The following is a 15,535-nucleotide window of genomic DNA, read 5'->3' as shown; positions in this document are numbered from 1 at the left end:
GAGAAGTCCTGCGAGCTGCTTCGATCCGGACAAATTAAAACTAAACGCAGAGGCATGGGGATCAGCGGGAACGGGTCAAACTCCCTTACACGGAATAAAAGCCCAAGCCATGCGCTCCGGAGAAAGCTTGGCGCTTCTTTTCTAAGCACACGAAAGGGCCCTTTCTTGGAGGGTAGAGAACTCCCTCTGGAGCCTGCGGGTCCTCTCTTCCCATCGAGAGAGCTCGGCTCTCTGGGAGGTCGCAGGGCCATTTGCTGGAGAAACGGGGGCCTCCTCTCGGCGGTCCGGAGGCGGCTTTATCCCGGGGCCTGGCCCCACCCTGTGGGGTCTGCGAGGTCCCCTCCCGCAACAGTTGGGGCTCCCGGGGCCGCGCCCAGCCAGCACCGGGCTGGGGTGGACGTGCGCGACGATGGGACACCCCCTCGCGCCGCGTCACTTTCGGCTTCCAGCCGACCCCCGTGCCGCGGCCGCACCGCCCACCGCGAGCGTGCGTAACGTGTCCCCGCAGCGTGACGCACGCGCCGCGCCAGGGCGGATCCGCGGGATGCGCGGCGGGAGGAGCGCGCGCCGGGGGCGGGGTGCGGGCGGAAGTCGGCGTCTGCGGAAAGGAGAAAGGAAAGGGAGACGCGGCTGGGTGCGGCGCGGCCGGGAGCGGCGGGAGGGCGCCGCCTCCCCCCTCGCCCTCGCGGCTGAGGATGGAAGTGACGAAAGCAGCCGAGGAGGTCACTTCCTGCTGGGGTGGATGAGGAGGAGCCGGAGACGCCGCGGAGGAGACCGGACCGAAGACGGACCGTGCCGGGGAGAGGTGAGTCCCGGCCTCGCCGCCGGGCCGACCCCACGGGCCTCGGCGGGCACGTCGTCCCTGGGGTCCGGGCAGTTCAGCCGGCCGCGTCCCAACCCGGCCGGGCCTCAGCCAGCGCGGGGGGCGGGGAGGGAGGGGACCCCCATGTCTGAGGGGCGACGGGAATCAGGCAGCGTTCGTGCGGTGGCTGCGCGGAGCCCCGAAGCCGTGGGACGAGGGAGGCCCGGCCGGGTGGCAAGTGGGAAGGAGGGTCCGGGGTCTGCGGAGGCCGGGACCGGGAGCTGCAGCCGGGGATCCTCAGCGCGAGACTCTGCGTGCCTCATTCTGGGGGGAATGGTCGCGATCCAAGGGAGGGCGAGGGGTCTGGGGGCGGGGGTTGCAGAGCTGAGATGAGTGGCTCTACTTGGACAGTGTCCTCGGAGTGAATTTGTGAAGGGCTTGCAGAGGCGTCTCGGGGCTCCCGAGAGGGGGCCGTTTCTGGGGGAAATCATTGAGCTGGGGTGTCAGGAGAGAGCTTCCTGGTCAAGTCATTGGTGCAGCGGGCTTTGGAGCCCAGCGTCGTCGTGGTTGAAGGGCATTCCTGTGGCAGGATAAAGGCCCCGCGATCCGACCGAGCAATCTAGGAGTTAGAGTCCAGGGCGGCTTCCTGGAGCGGTGGGGAAACTAGTGTCTTTCCTCCCTCATTGTCACGGAGTTGGGAGCCGCCGGGAAAGGAAGCTCCTGCCTCAGCTCGGAGGCCTTGTTATTGTGTATCTTGTGTATGTGACTGTGTATCTGCGTGTGTGTTTGTTTTCTCCTTCCTTTGGGGTATTTATCTCATTCTCATTCCCTGGTAGTTTTATAAATTGAAACTTGCTGATCTTAATGTGTATGGTGAGAAAAAAATCTAAAGGATCTGGAGGCATCCCAGGTTAGATGAAATTTCCAAGATTAGGAATTTGTCCCCACCCCACCCTGAGGCCGCTGAGGAACCCACATTCCCTCCAGACCACTGCTAATGTGGGTGCTGAGGACTCTGGGGAGCAGTGAGGGGAGATCTGCCCTCTCCCGCCCACGTCTTTCTGGCAGTTTCCCCCTTCCCTCCTTTTTGCTGAAGGATTGACCGATACCAAGCTGCTTGCTGCTAGGAACAGGAAATTTATTGAGGAACTGTAAATCTGGATGGAATGAATTCAGATCACAGCAAGACTCCCTCCACATATTGAACAGAAGTTTCTCAGAGATACCTGTTTTTCTTTTTCCCCTGTTAAAGGGAGAAAATGTGAAAATTTTTCTCAAAAAAATTTGGGGAATGTGTTTGTGTTTCTTCTATAGAGTAACTGTACATATGGTGTGTTTACTTCCTGTATCCCAGGGTGTTTTTCAAAGAGGAGGGAGTAGTTTCTGACTCGGACAAGTTTTCCTTCTCCCATCTCACATAATTCGGTAAAATAAATCAAAATCAGATGTTCTTTTCTTGAGTGGCAATCAGATGGATTTGGATTTTTTTTTTCCACTCTCCTTTAATCTGGTACATCTGGGTGAACTCAGGCGTGTGTATCTTGGCATCTGGGTCTGTCTAGTAATAGAAGACAAACTGTTTGACTTGTTTGGGCTGCCTTTTTGGACCCGTTTCACTGCACCCTTCTTTACATTTGAAGGGCTGGTCAGGAGAAAGAAAGCAAATATTAAAGACAGTGTTTACACTTTGTGGTTTAAAGTCAGGTGAGAGATAATTATGGCCTTTGAAGCTGATGACCTGAGGACCATCATTTGATGACTTGGGGATTAGCAGTTTGGAGGTGACATGTTAGAAAGAGGGTTACATAAGGAGGGAAAGACAAGGAAAAGGAAGTTTGGGAAAAGGCTGTGCCAGAAAGTCTTGGGAAGGTAATAAATAGCACCTTAAAGTAATTGTTGTGGCTTGTATCTCTCAGCAGGAGGGTGAAAATGAAAGCGGGCTGTAGCATCGTGGAAAAGCCAGAAGGAGGTGGAGGTGAGCAGAAGTTAATTATCTCTGATGGACTTCAGTGGTTCCTTTTCTGTCCACTTGGGCCCTGTTCACAAATGGCAGACCATGGCTGACAGCCTCTTGACTGGGTGGATACTGCCAGGACAGTTGTAGGCTTGTTTCCTCTGGATGTATATTAACGTGTCAGGTCACCACACCTTTATCCCAAGCTTTAGAGTCTCTTTCCTGTTAGAGAGACAATTCCATCCTTGGGGGTAAGGGGTTTTCACTTGTATTTTCCTAGAACATTAGTTTATCTTTCCAGTTTGTTCCCTTGGACCTTTCGTGCCCTCATAGAAAGTAGGCGTGAGATTTAGCAATGTATGAAAGGGCGAGAGATTAGGACACTTGGGTGCTGCCACCCAACTCTGTGAGCTTTAATAATTGCCGCAAGGAAAGGTAACTTCTCTGTGCTTTCCTCACCTTGATGGGGTTAGCCCAGCTCAGTGAAAGGGTGTTTATGGCATGTTTGCACAGCACTCTAGAGATTCTGAGCGATGGAATGTGAAGTCGAGGATACCGGTATGTATGTACCTAGCTCCTGACTACCTTGATCTTGCCCTTTTCACGTCAAAGGGTATCAGTTTCCTGATTGGGCCTATAAAACAGAGTCGTCCCCCGGCTCCCGGCAGATCCAGCTGTGGCACTTCATCCTGGAGCTGCTGCAGAAGGAAGAGTTCCGCCATGTCATCGCCTGGCAGCAGGGAGAGTACGGGGAATTTGTCATCAAGGATCCAGATGAGGTGGCCCGCCTGTGGGGCCGCAGGAAATGCAAACCACAGATGAATTATGACAAGCTGAGCCGGGCCCTCAGGTAAGGGAAAGGATTCCCAAATCCATGGTGTTAACAGATTGGAAGGAGTCTGAGCAGTTTGGTGAATGTTAGCTAAAAAGGTATCAGGTGATAAGAGACTACACTAAGTGAATAATGTGTGGCTTTAAGTGGGAGTAGAAGAGCTGTTGAATCTGAGTAGCACAGGCACAGGAGGAGAAAAGGCGTATCTTTGGTTGTATGTAGGAGGGAATTCCAGCGTGGTTAGCACTGGATCCTGCCAGCCGATTCTGCTCTGTAGTGGGCGAGAGTTATGGTGAAACGTAGATTGGAGCTCATTTATAATCTCAAAGATTAGTTTAGACTTAGCTGTTGGAAATATATTAGAATTTCTCTTCTTTAGGCTCTCCTGGAAGAAACTAGAAAAAGAATGAAGCAAGCACACAGGAGGGCTCACTGAATGGTTGACCTAGCTGTCTCAGGAGCCATTTCTGTGAGCACAGTTATCAGTCCATAGATTGCTCCAACGTGTCTAAAGATTGATCACTATAAGTTTTCCCAGCTTCTCTTTTCCCCTTGTCAGTCTTTACATTTCATAACCCGTCAGCCCTCAAGGGGCCAGAAGGCAGCTTATAACCTGGGCTGCTGAACAGCTGCAAGGCTAAAGCTTCCAGGTATGTTGAAGTTCCCCGGCCTTGCTTCATTCTTAGTGACTGTGAATGTAAAATCTGTGTGGCAGCTTTGCTGCAGCCTCTCACATCCCTTTGAAAGTGAAGCTGACTGCTGTTTTCCAGGTCAGTATAGCATTGTTTGACCTGCCGCCATAAAACAGTTCTACATTCCTCTGTCTCTGCCTCGAGCTTAGGCCTCCAGACTAACCACATCAGGGCTCCCAAGAAACTTGCCTGCCCCCACCTGGGCATGGCAGAAAAGAGAAACTAGGCAGTGACATGTAGTGGAACAGGAAGGAAATGGACTGTAGAATTGAAACTGGAGAGAGAGAGAGAAGAAAGGTTGGGGCTAGGATAGGTGTTCAGAATCTTCAAGTGAGATTGTCTTTGTAAAGGTCTAGCCAAGGTCTAGAACTTAGTTGCAAATTGAGTGGGAAAAGTGAGCTGTTAGGTCTCCCAGCCCTAACCTGAGGGCAAGGCTGCAAAAGAATGATAGTGATGTTTGCAAGGAATACTTAGAGCAAGAATTGTTGTCTTAGTGCTATTAAGTGTATCAAAAACTGTCAGTAGCTAGAAGGTAAATTGACATGCAGTCCTCTTTTTACAGATACTATTACAACAAGAGGATCCTTCATAAAACAAAAGGGAAAAGGTTTACTTATAAATTTAACTTCAACAAACTGGTGATGCCCAACTACCCGTTCATCAACATTCGGTCAAGTGGTAAGATGCAAACTTTCTTGGTAGGGAATGAATTTTGAGTTGAGAAAGAATTTTAAAAACCCAAGTTTACGACCTGGCTTGTTTAAGGGGTATTTAGAAACACTAAAGTCATGAGATGCCTCGGAGTACCTCCCTGTTCTTCTCAGTTTCCCATATGTCTCACACACGGAGTGACAGGCTCTGCAGCCTCAAGATAGGTTTGTTTGGTTTGTTTATTTGCTTCCCTTTTCTGCATATTATTTGTAACCTCCTAGGTATTGTAACACTATCCTCTTTAGGATTGACGCTCCGTCGGTTTTTGTTGATCTTTAAGTTCACGACTCAGAGTTTTAACACCCTGCCTGGTGGCTCTCTCATAGACCAGAACCTGTTTCTACAAACACTTCCGATTTTCTATGAAACTACCAAGCTCTCCCTTATCAAGTGAATATCATCAAAACCACAGCATCCTTGATCACAGAAGGGGAGGTTCAGATGTTTGCAGTGAAAAGCAGTGTCTTTGATCTGCGCCAACAGCTCCTCAGAGAACAAGACTCTGGGGTTACTTGACCTTCTCTCCTCTGAAGTGCAGCAAGGCTTCCCCTCTAGGCTCTCCGGGTTGCCAGCTTTTCTATCACAGCTCCTCTCAGAGGTTTTAGGTCTGCCTCTCAATGCAAAAGACAAGTCTCTTATAAGGGTTTTTGGTTTTGTGGGTTTTTTTAAGGTGCAGATCGTAACTCCTGCCCAAGAAAATAGATTGTATTTAACTAGTTTCTGACTAGCCATCAATACTGTATCTTTGTGGCATTGTATGTTAAAGCAAAGAAACCTGAAAAATTAGAGCAGGGGTGTGGCTGAGAATGTAATGCTGAGATCCATTGCAGATAGGTAATTACTACACACGACAAGTTAGGGCAGTTTTAGTTTGATGCTGCTATCATTACAGTTTCATCTCTCCTGTAGCCACTCCCTCTTGTCCCTCGGGCATGCATTTAAAAAAAAAAACTGGTATTGGAATGCATCTCTCTAATTACAACCTGTTTTCTTTCCTTGTGCCTGAGGGAGAGGCGTTAGGAAATCAAACCTGTTCTAGCCACTGGAATCTCATTTCCTCTTATTTTTCACTCTTGACCCCTCCCTGTATACATGAAGGAACTGGTACTCCAGATATGCCAGCAATTTTGAAGAATGTGTTGATGTTCCATACCTTCCCCTCAAAAAAGATTTCATTGATCTTGTTCTTCTGTCTTTGACCCATTTTTGTCTGTTGAGAACCCAACAGTCCAGCCACTCAGACAACCTGGAATGGGGCTTCCATCAGCCCTTGGGACTAATACACTTTTCCAGGGCAAGGAAGTCTGGTCCCTCACTCTGAAGATTCTGGTCTACAGACATAACAGTAGTGGCCTAGTACAACCTATTCTACCTAAAGGCATTTGAACCAACATTGATCCTTAGCTAAGCTCAGAATCCTAACCAAAAGTCACAGAGCAAGCAAAACACTGTGCATTTCTTTTAGGCATCCTGTTTGGTTGCTTACATCCTGGATGGACAACTCCAAACAACTGGAGTCGTTAGTTCATAGAGAACTTTTACCAAGAGAGACTAAGTTGTTTCAGGTTAACTTTTATGATGACAAAGGAAATCTGGTGTTTACTGAACATCTACTTAATGGAGGTACTTTTGCTTAGTGTTTTTGTGAATTATCTCCCAGCCCTGTGAACTATATGTCTCAGTATCCACATTTTACAAATGATAAAATTAAGGATGAGAGAAAAGTCAAAGATTGATCAGGGTGGGTTGAATAACAGTTATCTGTTGACCAGTTTCTCAGAAAACAATTCCTAAGAGATTGAGCTATTGTACATTCCTCGCCTGGATTGGGATTCATTCATTTGTTCAACAGATAATGTGTTAAGCCCTAAAGACAAAAAGAAAAGATGAGGCAGTTCTTCCCCTCCAGGAACTCACAATTTAACAGGAGAGAGAAGATATATGACATTTAATACAATGTGGAATGTGATAACACTAAGAAGTGGAGCTATGTGGATTTAGATCTTGGAGGCCAGAGAGAGCATGTGTAAATAGATGGTGGGTTGATACACTTGGGCTGTTTTGATCTGCGTGTTTTTAAACTTAGAGACAATACATGCTGATTGTAACACATCCAAATAACGCAGAAGTTTATGAAGCGAAAAGTGGATGTTCCCTTCCCTTCGCCACGGTCCTGCTCACTGTCAGCAGTTCAGGGTAGAGTACTTAACATCTGAATAGTATTGAGAATACTTCTACCTGCAGTATCTCATTTGTATCATTAAAAGCATCTTATAAAATACATTATTAAATATATTTTTTAATATTTACTTGTACTTGCATAAGAAACATTGGAAAGATACAGGAGATACTAGTAAAAGTGGTTATCTGCCACGGGGTGGGGGCAGGACAGACCAGTTCAGGGATGGTTTTGAGAGCGCTCACACTATCCCTCCCCGCCCCCCCCCCCCTGGTTTTTTCTATTTATCTTTCTTTTGGAAAGCTTTAAACCAACAGAAAAATTGGAAAAAATAGAACAGTGAACGCCCATATATCCTCTGTCTAGATTATACTAATCATTAACATTGTTGCCACATTTGCTTTCTTTCTATTTATATATACTTTTTAAATCTTTTGAGATTAAGTTGCAGGCATCATGACACTTCACCCCCGTGTACTTCAGCACGTATCTCCCACGTACAAGGACATTCATCCATAACCACAATAACATCACCACACCCAGGAAGCTTAACGTTGCTCGAATACTATGATCTAATATATGGTTCATATTCAAATGATAGATGTCTTTTCAAGTTTTGATTTTTGAACCATGATATCTAATAAAAAATTATTTTCACAAATGCCTTCCATTTGCTGTCTACCAGTACCATTCCAAGGATTTTTCAAATATTAACTGTTTTAGTTTTCATAACATGAGGAGTAGTCCCGTTATTACCCATTTTACAGGTGAGGAAGCTGAGGCACAGGGAGGTAAATTATCCAAAGTCACACAACTAGTAAGTGGTAGGGCCGGGGTTTGAACCTAAGCAAAGACCTTATTATTTCCATTTTACCAGACAGAGTCAAAGATTAGATGGTTACTTAAACTAGACTACAAGGTGGAAGGTGCCAGAACTGAGATTCAAACCCAGATTCTCCAACCTTAATAAGATGTCATGGTCACTCCATGAAGGTGATCTTCTTCTGAAGCAGTATTATTCAAGCTTTTTTAAGCAGCAAACTTATTTTTTCAAACAAAAATCTTAGACTTGCTGTCTCAACATGTAACATATAAAAGTAGGGCTGCTGCAGTTAATCAGAGGTGAGGGGTCCAGATGCTCCCTCCAACATTGCTCCTAGGTTCTGCTTGCTTCGCTCCCTCCAGATGCGTTTGGAAAATAATATGAATTCTCTTTCCTTTTGCAGAATTACAGTGTACCTTAGCCTGTGTAAAGACTGAGAAATCCTTCAATTTAAAAAAATAAATAAATTGTTTAGGAGTCAGGACCTCCTCTTCCCACATTGTGTTTATCTTATTCAGTCCTTTGGAACACACAGAAGTGTTTTGGGTTTTGTTTTTCTTTTGCACATATGTGCTCTTAATACAAAGTCAAAATCCAAAAAAATCAAACAGAGTGGGATTTTACCCTTTGTAGTAGGCTAAAAGAAGAGATACTTCTGGCCTGGGACTCTCTTGACTTTACTCCAGTTATATGCAGGGTCATCCATCTGTTTTCCCTAATTGTGATATTAAATCAGCGGCTTTAGAAAAAAAGTCCTGCAGGACGGTTCTCTGTGGAACATCAGTTTGGGAAATGTTGCTCTGACAGTGTTCCTCAGTCACACGTGCCTAGAAAGCTACAGTCTTGTACATACCGGCCAACGCCGGAGTCATATCTAAGAACAACTCTGTTATACCAAGAATAGAAGAAAGCAACTGATTGGGAGCAATTCCTAACCACACCATGTCTTGTGCACCTCTTTTGTTTCTTCTCCTAGATCACCATACTTTCACTTATTTGGGTTTTTCTTATTTTTTCTTCTCCCTTTTTTCTTTCTTACTTATCTCTGCCTCAGAGTACAAAGAGCCCTTCTGACATCATCAATGATAGAAGCCATTGCTACCTTCCAGGAACCCAAAGGGTCCCTGAGGCCTCAGATGGCATACCTTTCTTAGGCCCTGTTTATCAGAAAGACCCTCTTGGGAAGTTGAGAACTTAGGAGCCTTTGACATTGGCATGTTCAGTATGGTGTTAGTTTCTGCTTAGAGCTTCAAATTTTAGCAGGCAACCTTGGGAGAGGGAGTGGTACGTCCTGGATTTTCTCCCAGCCTTGAAAAGCATTGAAAGCAGGATGGGAATGGAGATCATCATGTAAAATTTGTTAGAGAAATATAGATTTGGAGAAATTAAAGAACATTTGAATCTCTGTAAAGTAGTGATGGTATATATATCAGAGATTATAAAAAAATACATCATAAGGGGCTGATCCAGTGGCCTAGTGGTTAAGTTAGCATGCTTCACTTCGGTGGCCCATGGTTCACATGTTCAGACCCCAGGCATGGACCTTTACACCACTCATCAGGCCGTGCTGTGGCAGTGTCCCACATACAAATTAGAGGAAGATTGGCAACCGATGTTAGCTCAGGGCCAGTCTTCCTCACCAAAACAAACAAACAAAATCATAAAAACTTAGCTTAATGAACATATGACCTTTTTTTTTTTTATCGGTTTTTGTTCTTAAAATATGGTCTTGTTCATGTCCATATTTGCGAGGTGCAGAGTCTTTGAGCTTTTAATGCATTGTTTTACATACGTGTCATTTCCAGTTTTGTTTGGTTTTTGCTGTGGTTAGTTTGCTTTCTTTATAGATATGGCCAAAATTATGGAAATACGAAAAGACTAGTTGCAAGCCTGAGAATTAAAACAGGTGATATATTCACAGTATTCAGAGTTGCAAAAGAAAAGGCTCTTGTACCCATTCATTCATTCATTCATTCATCTAAGTTGCTGAGCACCTACTAATTGTTGAACCCTGAACTGCTGGAAGTCTAGTTGTGACCAACAGGAGTTTATGTTTGAGAATACAGATAAATAAGTAAATGATGTTTCAGATAGTACCAAGTGCTGTGAAGACAGAGTAAGAAGCTAGAGAAAGATGGCAACTGAATGGAGTAGAGGAAGCTGAGCAGCAGCCCGAGGAAGACAGGGAGCTGAGGAATTCAGTCCAGCTCGTGATGTTTCCTGTGGCTCCTAAACATCTTGTACTTATTTAGCATAAGCAAACGTGCTCATCACGACTGGCCAGACCTCTAAAGTGGCCTTTTGTCTTTTCCACCATCACAGGTGTGGTTCCCCAGAGCGCGCCACCAGTGCCAACAGCTTCTTCCCGGTTCCATTTCCCACCTCTGGACACCCATTCTCCAACTAGTGATGTGCAGCCAGGGCGGTTCTCTGCTAGCTCGCTAACCACTTCTGGCCAGGAGTCGAGTAATGGCCCTGATAGAAAGGTGGAGCTTTCGGAGCTGGAGGATGGCTCAGCCGCTGACTGGCGCCGGGGCGTGGATCTCATGTCCTCCCGGAATGCTGTTGTTGGAGGGGGGATTGGCCATCAGAAACGCAAGCCTGACATAATGCTTCCTCTGTTCACTAGGCCAGGGATGTATCCTGACCCGCACAGTCCCTTCGCTGTCTCTCCAATCCCTAGCCGTGGAGGTGTCCTTAATGTTCCCATTTCACCAGCCCTCTCCCTGACGCCCACCATCTTCTCCTATAGCCCGTCACCAGGCCTGAGCCCCTTCACCAGCAGCAGTTGTTTTTCCTTCAACCCTGAGGAAATGAAACACTACCTGCATTCTCAAGCGTGTTCTGTGTTCAACTACCATCTGAGTCCCCGGACATTTCCCCGTTACCCAGGGCTCATGGTTCCGCCACTGCAGTGCCAAATGCATCCTGAGGAGTCAACCCAGTTTTCTATCAAGCTGCAGCCCCCGCCAGTTGGGCGGAAGAACCGGGAGAGGGTAGAGAGCAGCGAGGAGTCGGCACCTGTCACTGCTCCCACCATGGCTCCTGTCCCCCCAAGAATTAAGGTGGAGCCAGCCTCTGAAAAGGATCCTGAGAGTCTCAGGCAGTCGGCACGAGAGAAGCAGCAACGCCCTCAAGAAGAGGGCACTGTGCCAAGCAGGACCATAGAAGAGGAAAAAAGCCCCATCTTTGCCCGCCCAGCTGCACGGTCCTCTTGGCCCTCTGTACCCAGCACCCCAAGTGAAGAATCCCTCGAGATGACTGAAGACAGTGAGGACAGGCCTGGCAAAGAGCCCAGTGCCCCTGAGAAGAAAGAAGATGCCCTGATGCCCCCCAAGCTTCGGTTGAAGCGGCGCTGGAATGATGACCCTGAAGCCCGAGAGCTGAGTAAGAATGGCAAGTTCCTCTGGAATGGGTCAGGACCCCGGGGCTTGGCAACGGCAGCTGCTGATGCTTAGAACTGGAAGTGGATTGGGAGCTGTTTATACTATAATCAAATACATGTATTTATGTAGCAAGATTTCAGGGTCGGGGGGAGGGGGGAGGGAATTAGACTGGTTTGATCATTCTAGGGGCATAGACTTGTATTTTTATGTTTTGGGGATGGGATGGGGTATCTTCTGTTGTAAATTAGGTGGGATGTGAACACACTTTTTTTTCCTGGTGAGTAGGACATGGGAAGGGTATTGAACTGAAAGGAGAAAGAGCCTCTGTTTCCTGTTGAGGCTCACACTTTCTGACAAACCCCTAAAGGGCCAACCTGCCGTTGGTCCCGTGATAGTTCAGGTTCCAGACTTCTTTCCTTTCTATTGTATTTATATATGGAAAGCCATTGATGAATTTATTTTGCTCTCAGAGATAACATAAAAGGGAAAAAGGCGTGGTTGGGAGGTTGAGCAATGAGAGACCATTTCTATTAAGTATTTTGCCTGAAATGTTTCTAATTATTTCAGGGGAGGAATAAGATAATCTTGGTCTTACTGGGGCAGAGGGATGTTCAGATGTTGCTCTTTTTCTTTTTTCCTTTGTTGTTGTTGTTTGGCATTTTTTCTTTTCCTTTTTGAAAAAATGTTTTCAGGAAACGTGAAACATACTGCCAGTTAGAGTGGGGCTGGGAAGGCCCAGGCCCGGAGCCTCCACTGCGTGGTTGAGACAGGAAGCCCTGCTGTGAATTTCTTGGACTTTTCACCTACTTCACCTATTAAGAAGCCATGAGGAGTTGTAACCTCCTGCTCAGGGAAGAAAGAAGAGGGCAGGAGGAAGTAACCCAATGCCTTTAAAAACAAAAACACAAAAATGATCTTCATTTTTTTCTTTTCCATCATGGGTTTGGGGAGCCAAACCAAAGTGTGACTGTGGGCAAGTTCCCTGAGAGGCATGACAACGTTGAAGATGTCTTTCCGTTGTGTCTGGTTCTCTTATCATTTTCTTAAGTCAAGCCTTAACAATGAACGTACATAGTGATACGGGTCTGTCAACATAAACCTGTAAAAGGACATGGACGACTTTTCAGATAATCTGGGAATGTCAAAATATGGTTAAATTTCAAGTTGGTCTTTAGTTGTCTCCTCTTGTTATTGGGATGGGTAGCAAAAAGGATTATGGGAATTGATGAGAGCAGATGATGCCTGGAAACACAGAAGGTAGCTGGGGGTACTGGTGGATGTTGCTGAGACTGAGGAAGAGGTGGGCAGGAGACAAGAGGGCTGGATGCCCAAGGCCTGGTGTGAGTGAACGGGCTGCTGTCCCTCCTGTTGTCGTGTTGCCCTTCTTGCCATGCCCATCTCCCTAGATTGTTCTCATTCTCATGATCAAGTGACTATCCCACACGAGACCCCAGTTTACATATGGTGAGGAATTGTTTCTTTGTGGGAAATTCCCTTCCGTCACTTTCAGAGGAACAGGAAAGTATTGATCTTACATGAAGCAAAAGGGGCCTGGACGCGGGGCAGAGAGGAAGAATCCACAGCCAACTGTCTGTGTTGTGCGCACAGGTCACTACCTAGTGTACGGAAATACCCAACTGTGGCTCACACCCACCGGGCAGCAGAGAGAACTCCACCTCTGATAGGGGCAAGAAGTGGGCACAGGGATGCTGCCTAGGAATTGGAGGAATTCCTAACTCCACCTTAGCCTAAGCGAGCTCTTTGTACTAAGAAGCATTTGAGGGTTGACTTTTAATGGTGGGGTGGGAATTCTTTTTTAACTGGAGTCCGTGCATGAGGGGCCCGGGAAAGGTTAGAGCAGGTGAGTGACTTATTAGGTGGCTTGGTATGACTGGAGTCCGTCCTGCTGTTTTTGGCAAACGTCCTCCTCCTTGTTTGATTCATATTCCATGAGTGATTTGTCTTCCCCTGGGAAAGGGATTGGGAGAGTGGTCCCTAACGACTCAAGCTTTGGTCAGGCTGCCTTTGGTTGGTTGTGTTTTCATCAGTTTCTTTCTCTGCACCTCGACTTACCTCGACTCAGAAAGCAAGCCCGGGCAGGTGGAGGAGGGATCTCTGCTTGGCATTGCCCAATCTAACCAGGGAAGCTGGCGGGCCGCCCTCTCTGTCCATGGGAGGGGAGGGCCGGCAGGTGTCAGTATGAACTCAGGAATAGAAACACGAGGCCTTTAAAATAAGAGGGAGAGAAATCCATGATGCATACCTGTAACCCCTAGAACCCAAGTGCCAGAATTAATTCCTAGATGCTGCTTCTGTTTGAACAAAAAGTCACTGCTTTTACACTTGAAATAACACACTCAAGAAAATGTTCAACTCCATGAAAAATTTTTTGGCTTTAAGAAATTGTTTGGTGTTTAACTGTTTCCTTTGATTGCCATTCCACCAGTAAATTGTTGGTTGATTTGCACTGCACACTGGGGTTGGGGGTGGGGGAGGGTCCTTAAACAGAGCGAACTTGGGCTTGCTCAGGAAGTGGGCTGGGAACGTGGAGGTCATTGCCATTTCCTGGGGTAATGGGTGGGAGGTAGTTTTTCTCCCCCCAGTCCACTCCTGGCAGTGCCTGCCACCAACCTGGCACAAAGCCAGGCCCTTCTCAGAGCATCTCATCACTGTCCAACAGCAGGTGGAAAAGGGGGACAAAACCAGACCTATTTTCTCTCCCCCATTTTTTCCAAATTTTGGTGTGCCAAATGTTTAAACTTTGCAAATGTAAATCTTGAAATTTCATGAATTAATCAAGAACTTATTTGTGCAGTTTGCTTTTTTGACCATAGCAAAGAAAGTAGTAGAGATCTCTTAAGGGCATCCAGCCTTGCGGAGCTCTTTTTCTTTAAGAACGGATAGGAGTGAAATAAGATTCACCAAGTCCCTTCACCCCTAGTTTTCAGGCTGCACTGCGTTAAACCCAACTCTCTAACAAATATAGGCAATTATTGCACCCTAGTCCTCCATGGGCCAAGAAACTTCCAGAAGCATTAAAAAACAAAAGTTGAAGTATATCACTTCTCACCAAGCGGGTAGAGTCAGTTAGCTGTTTGTCCCTTGTTTTTTATTTATTCCATAATTATGTTCGTGCTTTTTGTTTTGTAAACAGTAATGGAACACATTTTGATTTTGTTTAAAAGACAACTTTAATCGAATCTTTCAAGAACTGTTCATTTTTCATTTCTTTTTGGGGGGGAAAAAGTTGCCAGTTAATTTGTTTTGAAATATTCAGGCATTCTTCAAGTTACAAAATTGTGATGCAGGGATTTGTGAGTGAGACATTCACGTGTGAAAGATGACTTCACTTGTTAGCCGCTTAAGCAGAATAAAGTGTGTATATGTACATAAAATGTAAGTAATCTTAACTCCCTTGTGCAGTGCCTTTTAGATGTTCCGCTTTCTATAAAGTCTTCAAATTTTTGCATATATATTATATATATATGATGTAATGTTATAGAAATATATGTATAATATACATATTTTTTCCAGGGGTATCTGATAGCTCTGTATTTTGTTATGGAAGTTGAAAGAAAAAAGTATTTTACCTCAGAAATTAAATAAAAAAAATACTTTTAAGTAAGTCTACAGAGTGTTGGTTTTATTGTTGATACACTGAGCGAGGATGGTCATGCCAGAGAATTTGCAGAGTCCGTGCTGGCTCACCCCGCCCCGCTTTTTGTTCCTCTTGCACAGGTACCAACAAGTGAGGAGGTGAGTCTCTTAATGGTTTTGGAGAGTGTCAGTTTCCTTGAGTCAATGGCTGTGGCTAGGTGAGGACAACTGAAGCCAGGGACGCAAGTTAGAGGGGAAATTTCTTCCTCAGGATTATTCTGAGGATTCATTAAGAGTACATGGCAAAGCCAGACATAATAGGCCACACTCTGTGTGATTCTATGTGCATGAAGTGTCCAGTTTAGGCAAATCCATAAAGACAGAACATCGATTAGTGGTTGCCCTGGAGAGTGACTGCTAATGAGTTGCATTTTTTGGGGGGAGTGATAAAAATGTCCTGGAATTAGGTAGTGGTGATAGTTGTACAACAATTTGAATATAATAACCACTGAATTACAATCACTCTAAAAGGATGAAAGGTATGTAAATCATATCTCCA

General features: G+C 45.9%; 1 protein-coding gene across 2 annotated transcripts; it reads left to right on the top strand.

The window, feature by feature from the left end:
- Positions 1-496: 496 nt before the first annotated feature.
- LOC106828442 (ETS variant transcription factor 3) lies at positions 497-15,004 on the top strand. 2 transcript variants are annotated; one of them, XM_014836910.3, is made up of 5 exons: positions 497-805; positions 2,719-2,777; positions 3,369-3,606; positions 4,843-4,958; positions 10,316-15,004. In XM_014836910.3, exons 2-5 carry the CDS (start codon positions 2,732-2,734, stop codon positions 11,449-11,451), a joined length of 1,536 nt encoding a protein of 511 aa, XP_014692396.1. In that variant the 5' UTR covers positions 497-805; positions 2,719-2,731; the 3' UTR covers positions 11,452-15,004. The 2 variants fall into 2 exon arrangements, with proteins under 2 accessions (XP_014692396.1, XP_014692397.1); XM_014836911.3 differs by having other exon boundaries at positions 572-805; positions 2,722-2,777.
- The last annotated feature ends 531 nt before the right edge of the window (positions 15,005-15,535 follow it).

Source organism: Equus asinus, chromosome 25 (assembly GCF_041296235.1).
Source record: "Equus asinus isolate D_3611 breed Donkey chromosome 25, EquAss-T2T_v2, whole genome shotgun sequence".
NCBI lineage: Eukaryota > Metazoa > Chordata > Mammalia > Perissodactyla > Equidae > Equus > Equus asinus.
This window is presented reverse-complemented; position numbering and strand designations above follow the sequence as displayed.